Raw genomic sequence first — 15,794 nt, forward strand, 5'->3', positions numbered from 1 at the left:
TTTTCAAAAATATCACAATCTAGATATAAACATAATTTTTTCTTCCAAGCTATGATAGATGATTTGGGCATAATGAATATACTTGACACATATAAGGCTGATGTAAGGCGAGCTGGTTAAGTCTGTTTTTTAATTATTAAAAAAAGGGGGGGAAAGTTAGTGTAAATGTTATCTTGTTTTATTTTATTTTATTTCAGTCAAACTGTCCCCCCACGGGCCGTAAGGAGGCGATAGCACTGAATAGTGACACGTCAAACCAGTTATTAATCAACCAGGTAGCTGTCTTCTCCTTTAATACTTAATAACCACATTTCCCACAATGCCTCAGTCCTGAGTGCACGTGTCACCGCTGCCAGCGGACCGGACTGAACGTCACATTCCTGCATTCCCTTTTTCCTCAGTGTGGGACGGCGGAGTTAGCTTCCAGTTAGAGAGCTAATCCTCTTCCCCGCTTCTCTTTTGGAGAAACGCACCCATGACACGGCGGATTTGATCCCAGGAGGTGATCCCGGGTTCCCCAGGAGTCAGAATCTCACTTCGGGTGAGGATTTATCTCATCTTAAGCCGTTGGAGGTGTCTGTCGGGTGGAGAGCTATAACCGTGGTAACCAGATAACAGTTTTATAAGATGCGCTGGGTTTGCTGCTAGCTGCCTTCGCTGGGAGATGACCTGGTTATACTTTGAGTGCAATTAGCAGACCTGTTGATACAGCTCAGTGGACGGAGGGCGGCTTGAATTGGTAATGTTTGGCCTGTTGTTTACTAATGTAACTTTACTTGAGAGCTAGCTAACGTTAGCCGGTTGGCTAGCCGCAAATCTTGCGTCACCATTGTTACCGGTGATCGGCGGGCAGCGGGCTGCGGAGGAGCCTCCAGATGTGGCTTTGTCGCTCTGACAGGGACATGATGAAGCAGTCTTTTTTGGATAACGTACCCGTGAAGTTCCTGTCAAGATTCAGCACTTGGCTAACGGAAACACACAGTGCTAGCATCCCAGACAAGCATGGGCGTGGTTATAGAGGTGTAAAAGAGGCAAAACAAAACCCGAATGGACATGATTGACTCGTCATGATCACCTTTGCTTTTTACCTTGGTTTCAGTAACGAAATGATACACTAGCAGAGCAGGAATGGCAGGATTAGCCGTGCAAAATGTGGGATATCAGGACCTGAGCCTGCTGCAGTTCAGCAGCCTGTCTCAGCTGTTGACCCCAACAACAAAGAGTGGAGCACAGCTGCTGGTAGCCTGTGGCACAACAGAGGGACATGATACACCTTGAGCTCATATGTAGCAAAACGATCAATCTTATAAAATCTGAAGCACATACAAGCAGTCGTTTACATATCTAGTGTGCGTACTGTTTGTAAGATTGTAGATGATGGGACAAACTTGTTGAATCATCGAAATCATCTTGAATGTGTGCAGGAATAAACTTGTCCTTGTCCCTTAAAAACAAGTACAATTAGGCATTATTACTCACGAGTTGTATGTTTACAAACTTTCAAAACGTCCCTGTATGAGTTCTGATGTGTGTTTTTTAGATTATAGAGAGGCAAAGTGGTGGGATCTCATTGTCAAAGTCAATGATGGGGCTCGACTGATATCGATATTAGGAAGTATAAAGTTCTGATTTCAATGTATCGGCTAATATACACACATTTGACAATCAAATTATTATTATCATTCAGCAGTTTAACAATAAAGAGTTGGTTAGAACTGCCTGGTGTCACTTAATACCGCATGGCAATCACATCAGCTAAGCAAGAGTATGGAGAGAGGTGAAAATCACATTAAATCTGGACATATTGACAGTTCAGTAATGTGTAAGGAGAGTTAGTCAGTTCTGTGAGACTAGACAAGGATTCAGTCGTGTGTTTGTGTAAGTGTTAAACAAGACAATGTCACTAACACCGGGTGACCACTGACTGCTGGTTGTGTAGTCTTTCTAATTACCTATTTTCACAGTCATATGCTTGATTGGTTTAATGACAACCTGCGACTTTCTCGAGTTGAGAAATTGTCTTTTAAAGTGACAGACATCATATCTGCAATTCATGGCACAATTCAAAAGGGGTCAAAAAAGCTATTTGTCTCTTGCACATATTTTTCTGCGGTAAGTTCACACGGTGGTCCGCTGGCAGGGGCATGACTTCACCTCTCTATACTTCAATCCAGTTTGCTCGTAACATTCCTCAAATTCCTGCCGCTCAGAGACTTGATTGGATCACAGGGACCTTAGAGGAATGTTTGCATGCCACCACATGTCACACATCTGTGACCATCTGACTCGAACGAGACGAGATGTGACGCACTTTTGTGCAGAATCTCAAGACCAAATTTGTATGATTTATTGAAGACAGGCAGCCTTTTCAGTGGAGCATGGATGAATGAATTGTTAATCAGATTTAATCCAGTCTCGCTGATTGGAAACATGCTCTGTTGATTAAAGGATATCGTCACAGTATATGATCCTTTCCCATGTGCTTTGCCTGCCTCACCTCGAGGCACATGCTAATTTCATCAGTCGGTGAAGTTGCAAGTCAGGTTCAGCCAGTGTCTCATTCTGAGCCCTGTTTTCATTGTTTATCATTCAGCTTGGCTTAGTGCCTGGCATCTAAAGTCTGCCCAGACTGATGAAGTCACTTGTTTATTTTTATACCTTCCACACAGTACAGTCAAACATGTGTAGATTCAATATATTATTTATGAATTAAATGTCAGTAGATGGCTCTTAATAATCGTCCTGTTTTGTTATCTTATTAATTGATTAATGTGGATAATATGAATGTAAGCAAGCAAGTGTTTGAATGTGGGCCTACGGTATTTGAGGGGATGTAGATATCTGTAACCAATGTATCCATCTGGTAACTCAGCTAAACAGCTGTTATCTGACTAGGCCTAGGGTCTATGTAATGATTGTTGTCATTATGGAACAATCTGCTGATCATTTCCTCGATGAATCATTCGGTGTTTGGTCCACAAAATGACAATTAGTCGTGAAAAATCAGTGCTTTCTAAAGCCCAAGATGACGCCCTCAAATGTCTCAGTATGCTCACAACCACAGGATATCAGTTTACTGTCATAGAGGATTAAAGAAACCAGAGATTGTGACATCAACAAACGGATAGTCAATATCAGAATAAAGCAAAGATCTGGCATGCTATGTTTCTTAGTAACTGACCCTGATCATACTTGTTGTGATATAAATTTTGTGACAATGACATGATGAAGCATTATTGAATGTTCTGGGTCTCATTCAGATTCAAATTGCTTAGGTGCTCAGTCAAAATATTGCTTTTAATCCTGACCTTGTCATGACGTGTATAGGTTTTCCTCTGAGCTGCACATTCTGTTGGACTTCACATAGAAATTAATCAAAGCCGTTATCCAAACCCTATAATTACATGTCGGTGTGTGCCTGATGACTGAACTGCGTAATCACCTCATAACACAGGTGACACGTGAAATTAAAGTAGCGTTTTTGTGTTTGGTCTGCTCCCATTAAACCGATCTAATCTGTGATCAAAGGACCGCGGGTTGATTAGTAGGTGCTCCCATCATTTAGCTTGACTTTTTTTGTGGATCTTGCCTGATAACATCGCAGCAGCACACGAGTCCAATTTACTCCTGAAAGTTAGCTACTGAGCAGTAAAATATAAAAGCTATCATAGTAGCCTTGGCACTGTAATAGAAAGTTAATATTGCTGGTGTTTGAACTTGGCCTGAAACAGAGCTTGATTGAGACCTTCGGAGCAGAGTCAGTGCAGTGTCATCACCTCAGTGATCCGCAGGCCCAGCACAAATGAGGCGCTGCATTGATGAAAGAATGGAGCTGTGAACTCTGCCCTCGGAGGTCAATCTGCGATGGGAAATAAAAGTTTGGAGTAGCAACATGTTTCTCTCACCTCTGTGCCTCAAAAACGAGCGTCGTGTTTTGGGTTTGTTGACGCACACCTCGGTTATACGCATGCATGCAGTGTTTGGAGTGTGGAGGAGGAGGAGCGAACACAGCTGCATGTTGTGGAGCGAGTGGGAGTAGCCTGCAGAAAACTGGAACACCCTGAGTCAGCCGGCTGAGCAGAAATCTAGCCCGGTTTCAGTGGGATCTGCTGCTCATTACGGTGCCTCCAGTGTATGGATGAGTGAGTGAGAAGAGAGAAAATGTGGCGAGATCAGGCGGGTCGTGAGTGAGGAAAACATACCTTTTGTAAGAGGACATGTCAGGGGATGGTTGTGGATGTAAGGCCTTTAGCTTTGTGCAGGAACACAGAGCAGTTCTCCAGCAAATTACATTGCCTGTTTTTTTTTGGTTTTTTTGGGAAACAAGCAGGATTGTTGTTGCAGTTGTGGCCTTTCTGTAACCAACCTTTTGTTGTCACAGTTACTTGTTTTGTTATCATCTCATGAGTTCAGCCCCAGCCCATAATGGCCACTGCTCTGTTGCAGAATAACCTTTGTTGCCTCTCTTTTCACCTTTGTTGCCATTCAGCTTTGAGGCCTCCGAACTTCTACCAGTTCTCCACAAATGCTGTGAAGCCCTCACTTGTTTTTTTCAGGATTCTGTATTTGTGTTTGTGTGTGTGTGGATTTGGACAGAATAGCATTGTTGGACCATTGTCCCATCAGTGCCGCACATGCCCAGTCCTGACCCATTAGGTCACTACAGGGGCATAGGGGGACAACGGGGCTATTGTTTTAACTATACACACACATACACACACATGCCCTCGGACCCCCGTCTGTGCAGGCATGCGAAGCCGATCTTCTACTGGCCCGTTCATCTAGATTCAGGCCATTCAGCTCACACTGTATGAGTAAACACATTTACTCACTCAAGAAGCTCGTTTCAGTGAATGGGAGGCAGGAACAACAACAGACTGCTTTAAAGTTGGCTTGTAATTTTAGCTCTAAAAACACATTTAACCTGTTTTTTCTTCTAGTTCTCCCAGCAGAGGAGGGTTTTTCTTCTTTTTTCTTGATGTTTGTGCTTCCATTGTGGCTGAGTAGACCACGTAGTTAAATCATTTGGTTTTTTTGTCCATTTTAAGTGTTTTCTTTTTTTAATATTGTTTCTGACTTTGTTGTGCTGTGGATTCCATATCAGTGTTTTATTTTGAATTATTATCGAATGCTCTTTGCCACTCAGCTTTCTTACTTCCTGTTTTGCCCGATCTGCTCCATGCATTTTGATGTGGCTCTGATCTGCTTTTGTCAAATCGACTCTTAGATTCTGGCGTGCATAAACTGCAGGTTATGAGCTGCTTTTTAAAATACAAAAGTGTAAAAAATGGTCTGCAATTTTACTGGTATTGGCCATGAAAAGCAGGTAATTATTGGTTATCGTTGTCGGGCTGAAGAAAATCCATATCGTGCAAACCCTACATAGAGTATGCAATATTGTAAAAACAAAGTCTCTTTCTGATCGTTTGCTTTTTCCAAGTGATTGCAGTCATCTTGCAAAAATCTGTTTGACACTCCATGCAGGCTATTTGCTTAGACACACATCATCTCCTGGCAAATATGTCAACTGAATGATTAGCCTGGAAGACACCATGCTGCTATCCTGCTCTCAAAAACAGATTACTCCAAATTATATTTAAACCCAAGTGTGAGTTGGTTAAGCCAGCCACTCAGTAGTAGACCAGATTAGATGCATTAGCAGCTCTCGCGGCATGGGGTGAGAACATCGACTTGGACTCCAACTGAGGAGACAGGGTCTCATGTTCCGCTCTGTTTGGGTTGTGTGGATTATAGTTATTACTGTTTGTTATGCAACTTATATCAAAGGCTTCAAATCATGGTTCCAGCCAGTGTTATTTGTTAGGAGACTTTAAGTGTCTACAGTAGTCTTATTGCGTCTTTGAACTCCAGGTGATGGTAGTTGACATAATTTTTTATGTTGTTATTTATTTGGCACTAAACATGGGAATAGTGCATGTCATTATTCAGACATACAGCATACTAATTTCTGATCTTGCTTAAAACCATATTATTGATTGACACATGACGTTGACCCTATTTAAGTTGAGCTTGTTTGAGTGAATCAAAAGTAAAATGAAAGATTATGACACTATTTGAAAGCTATTTTTGTCCCCTTTGCAGGCATTTATCAGACTGTGTGTCAAACAAGTTGATAGTTGAGGAGGAAGATGCAGTACATTATGATTTTGCAAGTTATCTATCTACTCCCCGCTGTCTGGTGTATCTTATCATGAAGTATGGATGGCGTAGCATTCACCCCAGCCTCTCAAACAAAGAAACTGTGTGCTGTCCCGTACCATGCTGTGTCTGTCTGGCCAGTTTTAGCATCCGCCTGGATGCTGCTGGGCTTCAGCCACAGTCTGCAGTCTGGTTGTACTGTATTACATGCTGGTTTGAATTTTACAATCTTGGTCCATCTCTGCTGGCCTGTAGTGTCAGTGGCTGTCACATGTACTGTGTCTCGGCACTTAGTTGTAGTGCACCATTCAGTCAACTCAGTATCCTACTCTGTGTATTCTTAGACAGGTTTCCAGACCTCTGAATCACTGCTCATTAGGGGTGGTTAATCATGGTCACGTATGAGACTGTAGCTCTGGATGTCCAGGCATCGCAGGTTATTGCTACCCTGTGAGCAGAGTTGAGGGACTCTTGCACGGAAAGCTTTGTCTCCTTGTAAAGATTTGGAATCGATTTAAGTGTGAAAGAGCTCCGGGATGGAATAACATATCTTGGCTCCAGACTGTGGACCATGTAGCATAAGCCAGTAAGAGGAGTACTCCAGTTTGTGTTACAATTTAAAAAAAATAAATAAATAAATGTTTGGTTTTTTTTAAATCGATCTTTGGAAATTTGATAATCGATTCAGAATCGTCAAATATTATAATCGCGATTAATCGTTAATCGATTTTTTTCACCACCCCTACTGCTCATACCTCAGAACTGTTCAGCGGCTCGAATAGGCTCAGTCGCCAGTTTATTCGGTAGAAATCTAAAACTATTGCAGTCTAATGCAAGAGTCCTTCAGTGAATTCTACCTTCACCATAACACGATGTTTTAAAAAAGGATAGAATTTAAAGAGACGGCTGTTTAATGTACGCAGGTTTTGGATACCGATAAGAGCATTTGACAAAGTTGAACTACTTGCCTAGTTATTGTGTCCTATTCCTCCTAGAACATGTGCAGCCCCCCCAAAAAAGGACCATTCCTGTTGCAATACCAACGTCTGGCACAGTTCAGCTTCCCCCCCAAAAGGTATCACCCAGTCATTCCAGTCATGCCACACACGGATTCCAGATTATCTAGCCAGATTGATGTGCAAGTTGATTTCATTTCACTTAATTTATTTGAGTCCCTGAACAAATCAGAGTAGTGAGCAGAGACCGGAGATCAAGAACCACGCTAATGTTTTTCAGTCATTCCAGTTTAACCTCCTGAGCCTCCTGACTGAACAAATATCCACAAACACTAACATGGTGAAACTTTATTTACAGTTGACCGTGCACTATAATGCACAGTAGTGCTGGGTCTAACATTATTTAATCACAGTGTATATATTAGGGGTAGCATGCTTTTAAAAAAAATTGTAAATCAGATATTGTTCGAAATGAGTGTTTCCACAATTCTTTTTAAAGGCAGTACTGACGATACTCTGGACAGATTTGAGACACAAAACTTTGTAACAAATTGAATTTCTGTCTTTTGTTTTTTATTGTTGATTTACTGAAGGGTGGCATTATTTTGTTGAACTCTTGAGGCTTTATTTTTGGTGAATATTATTTGAACTTGAACCTGCAAAAAGCCAACAGGATAAAGGGAAGCTGTTGTTGTAAAATTGTATTTAATTGTGGTTCTGGATAATCGTGTATCAGTTACCATGAAGTACAGTAGCCCTGCACCGTGTTATGCTAATATTAATTTTTTGTGTCTGTGTCAGTGACGTGTTCATTGTAGGAGTATTGAATACAACCGTGTGTTCTTGAATTCTTATCTCACTTCATAATGTAAATAGTTCTATATTGACGTGAATGAAACGGAGGTTCATTAAATAAAAGACACAATTTAGTAAATGAATGGGGAATCACTCAGTAATAGCAGTCTGGATGTTTGCAACACATTGCTGCATACTGGTCGGGGTTGCAGCTCAGTCAGATGTCCTCCTCTTGTCCTTGACATGTAGTATAGAATTACTGCCTGAGGGGAAACTGCTGCCAAAAGCTATTGACCCATCCATTAATGCACCTCTCATCTCCGTCTTTTTGTCTTAGTATTATTTTAGCCTCTGTATGAAACTTGACAAACAGGTCTGAGTCCAGTGTGTGCATTGCAGTCTCTCCAAACAACCAATCATTAGTAAGTAAACTGTGATTCTGTGACTTTATCATAGGCCTCACCTGACTCAAAGTCCTTTCTGTCCAGCTGATTTTGTAACACATTGCTCCAAACCTGCAGTGGTCTCTCCAATGGGTTTCATGTTGGTTTTATTTCACGGTGCCTTCATCTTTCAGCCCGGTAACAATGATATCAGTGTTCTTCTGGTGAAGAAGAAACTTCCTTAAATTATATGAGTCTGGTGTTCCAGGCATGTGACGGTCAACAACCCAAACCACCGTTATCCCTGCAGGGAGTGAGTATTGGAGGTTGGGACTGGGACTAAACCAAGGATGATATCGGACCCAGACAGAGAAAGGCTACTGTATTAGATGTACGTGGGAAAAATAAACAGAGAAATGAGGAGAGCAGGCTGTTGGCCCCTCTGACTGAACAGAGAAACTGACTCTCCAAGGTCAGGAGCACAAATAGCATCGCAAGGCATCTCACATTTACAGAACACAACTGTTGTCTTGCCAGTACACACACTTGAGCATTTAAAAAATAGTTTGCATTTTAGTGCTGCTCTGTGAGCCCTCTCCTCCAAACTCAAGCAGAAGGAAGAATGAGTTAATGCTTCACGTCACGATTATTTTAATTTCAAATTAATCTCACCACTATTTTTGCAAGTCAATGGGCTCTGTGGAACTTCTGAGTTGTGTTGGCAGCTGACTTGATGCCTAAACTACTGTTGCTTCTGTTGTTCTCTGTGAGCGGAGCGGAGAGCGGCACTGAGACGTGGCACTCAAGAACGGGCATAAGGTCACGTCTTTTGGACCGTCGATTAATTTTCCTGCTACGAACTATTCAGTTATTGCAGGTGTAGAGTGAGTGAGATCCATAGCTTAAAACAAACTGTAGAACGCAGACCAGGAAAGAAATTCGACAGACTGACACTGGTCATGTCCGTGGAACCTCGATATGTGGAGGTGGTCATCACGCTGTGTGGGTTGTAGCACTGGCCTTTGTCTGTCCGTCCCGCTCTCTTTCTCCTCCTCAAACGCCGTCTTTCAGTCCCCCTTCCCACCAACCCCGACTCCTCCCCTGCTCCTTCCTGTCTCCACCCATTCGCTCCTTCAATTCAACCAGCTGTTTCAACAAAGAGCTGCCTGCCACACTGTTAGCTGCATTGTTGTGCTGTAGCTGAAGACGGAGCGCATCACAGTGTTTCCACTGTAATAGTTTTGTCGCAGAATATACAAGTGCGAGCTTTGGGATGTATTTCAGCAGCATACTGTACTGTAAAGCTACTTTGCACACCTCAGTATTTATTATTATCCTTATTATCTTAGCATTATAGAACAATGTTGTCGCTCACTGCAGATTTTCCTTTACGTCATGCAGCACTATTTAAAATGTCTTTTGTAGCCTGCTAGCTGCAAATCACCAGGCTAATCAAGCCTGGTGATTTGTCTGGTATAATCCATCCATACAACGGTGTATGCATGGATTATACTATTGACATGTATGGATTATACTACTGACACTACAGTAGGTCAGATTAGGACAGGTTGACCCTGCAGCATAGTATGCAGAGGTTAAAGCATGAGTCAGAAGTGTGCCTAAAGAAAAACGGCAGGATCGTGATGAGCGGGGAGATTCTGACGTGCTGAAACGTCCTTGAGCCAGAGACAGGTTCAGGTTCTGGTCAGTGGCTCAGCGGGGGTGCTGGCCTGTATCTGACCCAGAGGTCACATTTTACAGTAAAGCATTGTCCTCTTGTTCTCAGTCATTCTAAACATGGTTGTTAGTGTTACTGGTGGTCAAAAAGGAGTATAAAGATCCCTAGTATAAAGAAAGATTTGAAACATTTGTTGTTTGAAAAGGTACTACAAGGTGCAGCTGTTAGAGGGTTTGGATGTAAGAAATAAAGAGAGCTGTTTGGATATCCCACTCTTCATTACCACAACATTAGATAACCCCATGGCCCGAACCAAAACAAAGGGTTTAAAGTTTGCGTGGCTGACTTGTTGGCTGCAAATGCACCGGGCTCCCCAGCGAGTCCCCAGGGCTCAGCAGATACCATTCTGCGTGCTCCAGGGCCATAAATCCTCTTTGCATGGCTGGTGATCAAGCCATGATGTAAAGGAGCTTAGTAGCAACAGACAGGAAGCTGCCTCCCTGTTGGCCAGGGGTCAGGTGATCACACACTCACACACACACACAAACAAACACACACACTCTCAGGAGAGAGAGACAGCAGGAGAGAGGTGGAAAAACAAAGAGGGAAATGGACGTGGAGAGGTTTATGAATGGTGACACCGGAGGGAGTTTAGAAAAAACCTGACTCATCTCTGCTGGTTTCTCTTTCCAAACATGGATTTGATGTAATCTGAGTGAAACCACAACCTGGGCCTTCTGTCTTGCCGTTGGACACTTGGGACCCAAGCAGTGTATATATATGGACGTTTGTTGACAACAGTGAGTTGTTACATGCCTTCTTTGAGTGTTGGGAAGTTGAGGGGGACCAAGGTGAGAGAAATTCCTGTTGTTATTGCTGGCGACTAGGGTTGCAGCTTACTGTCATTTTCAATATAGATGAACCTAGTACATTTTCCCAAAGCGTTAGGAGATGTTTGTTTTACTCAACCATAAAATCATCATATTATAGTGGCTGAAACAAGAGAATGTTTGCTCTGTGATCTTCAGACTGGTGTGCTCAACTTTTTAATGTACGGGCACCAGCACACAATTTAGGTGTGCCCAATAATACATTTTAATTTCCTAACTCACTATGTTAACGATTGTTAACCGGAATAAAAGCTGAAATAAATGCTAACTTTTCTTCATTTAAATCACAGCACACACAAGAAATCACGATAACTTCAATCGTTTGAAAAATAATCCGTTACATTTCAGCTGCACTGGTGCGACCGATGAAAATGTTGAGTGGATGCGGAGCTGAATATCTTTGGGGTTTGGCCTGATGAAGCAAAACATAAAAAGACATCACCTTGGACTATTTTCCTACATTCTATAGACAAAATCATTTGATTTAGAAATTATTTGCAGTTTAATTGATACTGAAAATTGTTTTTAGCTGCAGATATAATCTACAAATACAGCAATCGACTAATTGTTGCAGTTCTCTTGGTATGGCCTCATCAGGTTGTCGCTGCCTTAACTCTTAAATCAAAAAGAAACCTAATCCAACAGCAGCACTGGATGTTGTTGTTGCTGTTGTTTTGATGTTGGAGGTCTTATTTTAAACATACACCAGCCTTCTATTAACATGCAAGCTCCTTGTCTGGTTGAATTTTTAGCTGACTCCTCTCTCCGTATCTTTCTCTCAGGTCACTTTCCCTCCCTCCCTTCCCCTCCTCCCCCTTCCACCCATCACAGCGCCGGTTGCCATGGAGAACTCTTCAGTGGCGTCCGCATCGTCTGAAGCTGGGAGCACCCGCTCGCAGGAGATCGAAGAGCTGGAGCGCTTCATCGACAGCTATGTGCTGGAGTACCAGGTGCAGGGGCTCCTGGGAGACAAGGCAGATGGAGACCTGGAACTGGACAATGGTGGCAAGGTTCCACAGGTCAGAGCCTTATTCTTATAATGGACGACATGATTTCATTAGTCCCATATCTGTCAGCAGCAGTGGTTATTTTTAGTACAGGTTCTGGTAGTGTCTCCGGGCTGTGTCATCCAGAATATTCTGGCAGGGTTCAGCCTGCATCAAAACACCTCTCCATATTGGTGTAATGCATACGTAAATTTCGACCAATACGGAGGAACATCCACCATCACAGCAACTGGTTATAAAACTGTCCTGTTTCCTGCAGGAGAAATGCTCTGAGGAAGTTGGTCCACTGTCTATTTTTAAAACAGTTGCAACAGAAACGCGCCAGAGAAACTGGCTGTGTTAGTTACTTTGAAATGAAAGCACCTTCTCCCCCCACTTCTCTCCTCCAGTGGACAGACGACTGTAACAACAAGAAAGATGGCAGCTGGACGTCTTCACGGGGGAGAGGCTCATTTAAGCCAGTAAGTGTGTGTGTGTATGTGCGTTGGTGTCTGCATTCTGCTTATTTAACAGCTGTAGGGTTGGCCTTAATAAATGAACTGAATAATCATTCACAGGCTAGTTATGCATGGCACAGTTATGTTTCTACTAAAGGCTAAAAGACGTTGGGTAAAGTGTACCCTGCCATCCATCACAGGGCCGTCATGAGTAGATTGAGGGATCAGTGGTCCTCAAAACATCATCTCGAATCAAACTCAGTCTTTACAGCCTTTATTATAGATCAGAGTTTGGACAGTAAGAGACGGGGGAAGTGGGGAATACATTTGTTTAAATTAAAGCTGTACGATCACATTCATGAGTGAACATGTTTGACATTTCTCCTCCCGGCACTTTATGTGTTTCTCAACTGATGCTAACTGAAACTGTTCCGTTTTGCTTCAGGGCTCCAGACTCACTTACTCACCACCGTCCTAATTTGATCGCCCTGAAGTAAATTTAAACCGTTCCAAAAAATCAAAATGTTGCTTCGGTACTTTATTATCATCATCTATAGTTGTTAGTTAAAATGATTAGCATTCAAAGCCTCCACGCTTTTTTTTTTTTTGTCCTAAAGTTAATTTATTGACTGTGAAGTTACTTGTGTTGTAACATTAACTTCAGTTCAGTTTCCACCTCAAACCCTGTTTTGTTTACAAACATTACTGATGTAAGCACCTAAATGAAAGTTTTATTAATGAGTGTTCTCCATCACTCCTGAGCTGGTTCTAAATCTGCCACCTGCCTACCTGCTTGCAACTGCACTTCCAGACACTTATCTGTGTGCATGAACTTGGCTTTGGGGATATTAAATTTTCTTTTTTTACACATCTTTTATTTGTTTTTGAAAAGGGTTTACTTGAACTGAATTTCAGTTAATTATTCAATCCCTGAAGGGTGGTTTGTTTTTTTTTGGTTGAAATCTTTACATCTTTGAGTTTGCCTAAACCTAACCTGCAAACGCCCCCCTGGATAAAGTCAAGCTGATAATGTCTTATGTCTGGGGTCTGATTCATTCATCTGACCCATGAAAGCAGCTACAGTGTGCCTGCTAGCTTCTGTGTGGTTTAATGAGCACATAAATTGGTGGTGTTCTGCAGAAACTATGTGGGTAGGCCTAGCTTTACCCATAAACACGTGCTAAGTATACATGCATGCTATTTTGAAGAATTCCGGAGGTGAGTAAACAGATTCTACGGCTGCGCGGTCTTCTTCTGCACTCATCTTTGGTCACTGGAGCGTCCCTTTGATTAAAGCATAGGTTTGCTCCACTCTCAGTTGTGTACGTTCAGGTTAAGTCTTCCTGTCTCTGTCAGCTGCTCAAGTGAATGGAAGTGACTAGAAGAGACTGCAACACCAGCCTGAAGCCATCACAGCTCCTCAGCTCGCTTGTGGTGGCTGCGGACAAAGTATGTGATGTTCCTAATGACTCACATGGGAAACTGTGAGGAGATATTCAGCAACAGAATAATCCTACATGAATGATCAGTCTGCTAAACATTAGTGTATGTGTGTGCTCACTGCTCAGTTTTGACTACACAGTCGGCAGAGATTTGGAGTGTTACTGCTCTTCTGAGATTTATTGGTGAGATTCAACGGGAAGTGAGCGATGAGGTGGAAACAACATGGGTGAGAAGTTCTGTGAGAACGGAGTGATCCAAAATATGAAGGAAGTAGAAAGGGAGACTAGAATTGAAATATCAGTGTTTATATCAAAACATCAGATTAATTTTCAGTGCAGCAAAATTAGGGAGCTTGTTTGTAACATTCAGCTTCTGAAAGAATAAAGAATCAAAGGCTTGGCAATGAAACAAAACGACACTCATGGTCTTTCTTCCCTGAAGGTGTAAGTGAAACTGAGTGAACTAATAACAGTCAGAAAGAATTCAATAAAAACCAAAACAAACATGGGTGCTATTATCTCAGCTCATCATCCACATTGTTCAACAAAGTCTGAGTAATAAGGGTGGTTGTTATGTCTTTAATACGCACACAAAACAAGCGTATCAGCAGGAAAACTAGTCTCCAGTGACAAATAGGGAATCCAACCACCTCAATTAATGTAGTTTATTCATTTTTGGGGGAAATTAAACAATGTTTACAGCAGTGTTAGCCAGCTGGTTAATTTTAAACTGCAGTCAATTGCCAAGATGTTGTAAAAAGTGATGGTTAAAAATAACAATGTAGAAGATGTGAAACACGCCAACAGAGCCAGGTGTTAACAGTGACCTGTACAGAAAATGTAATAGAATTTTCATTGAAACAAAACACTCTGTTATTCTTTCACCTTTCTCTCTGCAGGACGAGTGGGAGCACAGCAGTAATGGCAGTACAGGCTCAAGGCCTAGTTCAGGTTCTAGACCAGGATCTGGCTCACGCTCAGGCAGCAGAGGCAGAAACAACCAGTTCAAAGGCCCTGCCAAGGTACAGATACGTGTGTGTGTGTGTGTGTGTGTGTGTGTGTGTGTGTGTGTGTGTGTGTGTGTGTGTGTGTGTGTGTGTGTGTGTGTGTGTGTGTGTGTGTGTGTGTGTGTGATATAAGGGAATGTCTTGGGAGGACTGATACTCTGGCTACATCTGTTTAGTTTCTCTTGCCACGTTCTCACTATGTTGTTCCCTAATAATGTTTTTCTGAAGCTTTAAAGTGGCTTGGAAATCTGAAAAAGTAACATTTATACTGTTATTGTGAATGAATGAATTATCAGGTTATCTCAGGATTGGCCCTTTTTTAACCTTTACAGTTCTGACAAGAAGTTTACCAGGCAAGGCACTGACAAATGCTATTGAACTGCATTATGGGACATGTAGGATCTACCGTTTTCAGTCAGGGTATCTCTGCTGCTTCTCTTTGGACTATTATTTTAAATTTGTCTCTCGCAACTTTCTTGAAATGCAGTACTAAGTTGGTGAAATACTTATTTCTTTCCAGCTTACTGATTTATTTAGGATTGAAAAGAAACGCTTCTTCCAGAGTATTCCCAGTGTCGCACCTCATTGTTAATGTCAAATAAAGACCCAGCAAGCTATGTTACTTACTAATATATGTTCCTTTTCCTCACGTGCTGTGTAGAACGGGAACAGAGAAGGCTCCTTTGACATCCTGGGCACTGACATATGGGCTGCAAACACGATGGACTCACGCGGGTACGTGTCTGGCTGTTACATAAACCTTGTATGTTGTACAGTCGACTGGGTCTGAATTCCAGCCATAGTTTCTGGAGGGTCATATGACTGATTTAGACACAGCGAGTCTCTTAGCCTTCACCTCTCGCTCTCGTAGTTTCTAACAAACTCCTTTGTACCCTTCAGTTGCTGTTCTCTCTGTCTTTGACTTCCTCTGTTATTTCCCAGCTTTGACTTAAAACCCTGGCATTTACTGCAGGTGTCCTCAGGATTGGACGTAAACATGAAATCAATTAGGGAGATCGCAGCACAGCCAGCTCAGTCTC

The 15,794-nt window shown here is 42.2% G+C and overlaps 1 protein-coding gene across 4 annotated transcripts in view; it reads left to right on the forward strand.

Annotated features, from left to right (window-relative positions):
• Positions 1 to 333: 333 nt before the first annotated feature.
• ctif (CBP80/20-dependent translation initiation factor) overlaps positions 334 to 15,794 on the forward strand; it is a 58,768-nt gene continuing 43,307 nt past the window's right edge. For 2 of the 4 annotated variants that reach the window (XM_030435555.1, XM_030435557.1), the window contains exons 1-5: positions 334 to 541; positions 11,644 to 11,880; positions 12,258 to 12,329; positions 14,647 to 14,769; positions 15,416 to 15,489. In XM_030435555.1, coding sequence (XP_030291415.1) covers positions 11,704 to 11,880; positions 12,258 to 12,329; positions 14,647 to 14,769; positions 15,416 to 15,489 — 446 coding nt within the window. In that variant the 5' untranslated portion in view covers positions 334 to 541; positions 11,644 to 11,703. Of the gene's footprint in view, positions 542 to 618; positions 740 to 7,154; positions 7,235 to 11,643; positions 11,881 to 12,257; positions 12,330 to 14,646; positions 14,770 to 15,415; positions 15,490 to 15,794 lie in introns of those variants that run through there. The other 2 variants (XM_030435558.1, XM_030435556.1) reach the window with 2 other exon arrangements.

The sequence above is a fragment of the Sparus aurata genome, chromosome 12 (assembly GCF_900880675.1).
Source record: "Sparus aurata chromosome 12, fSpaAur1.1, whole genome shotgun sequence".
NCBI lineage: Eukaryota > Metazoa > Chordata > Actinopteri > Spariformes > Sparidae > Sparus > Sparus aurata.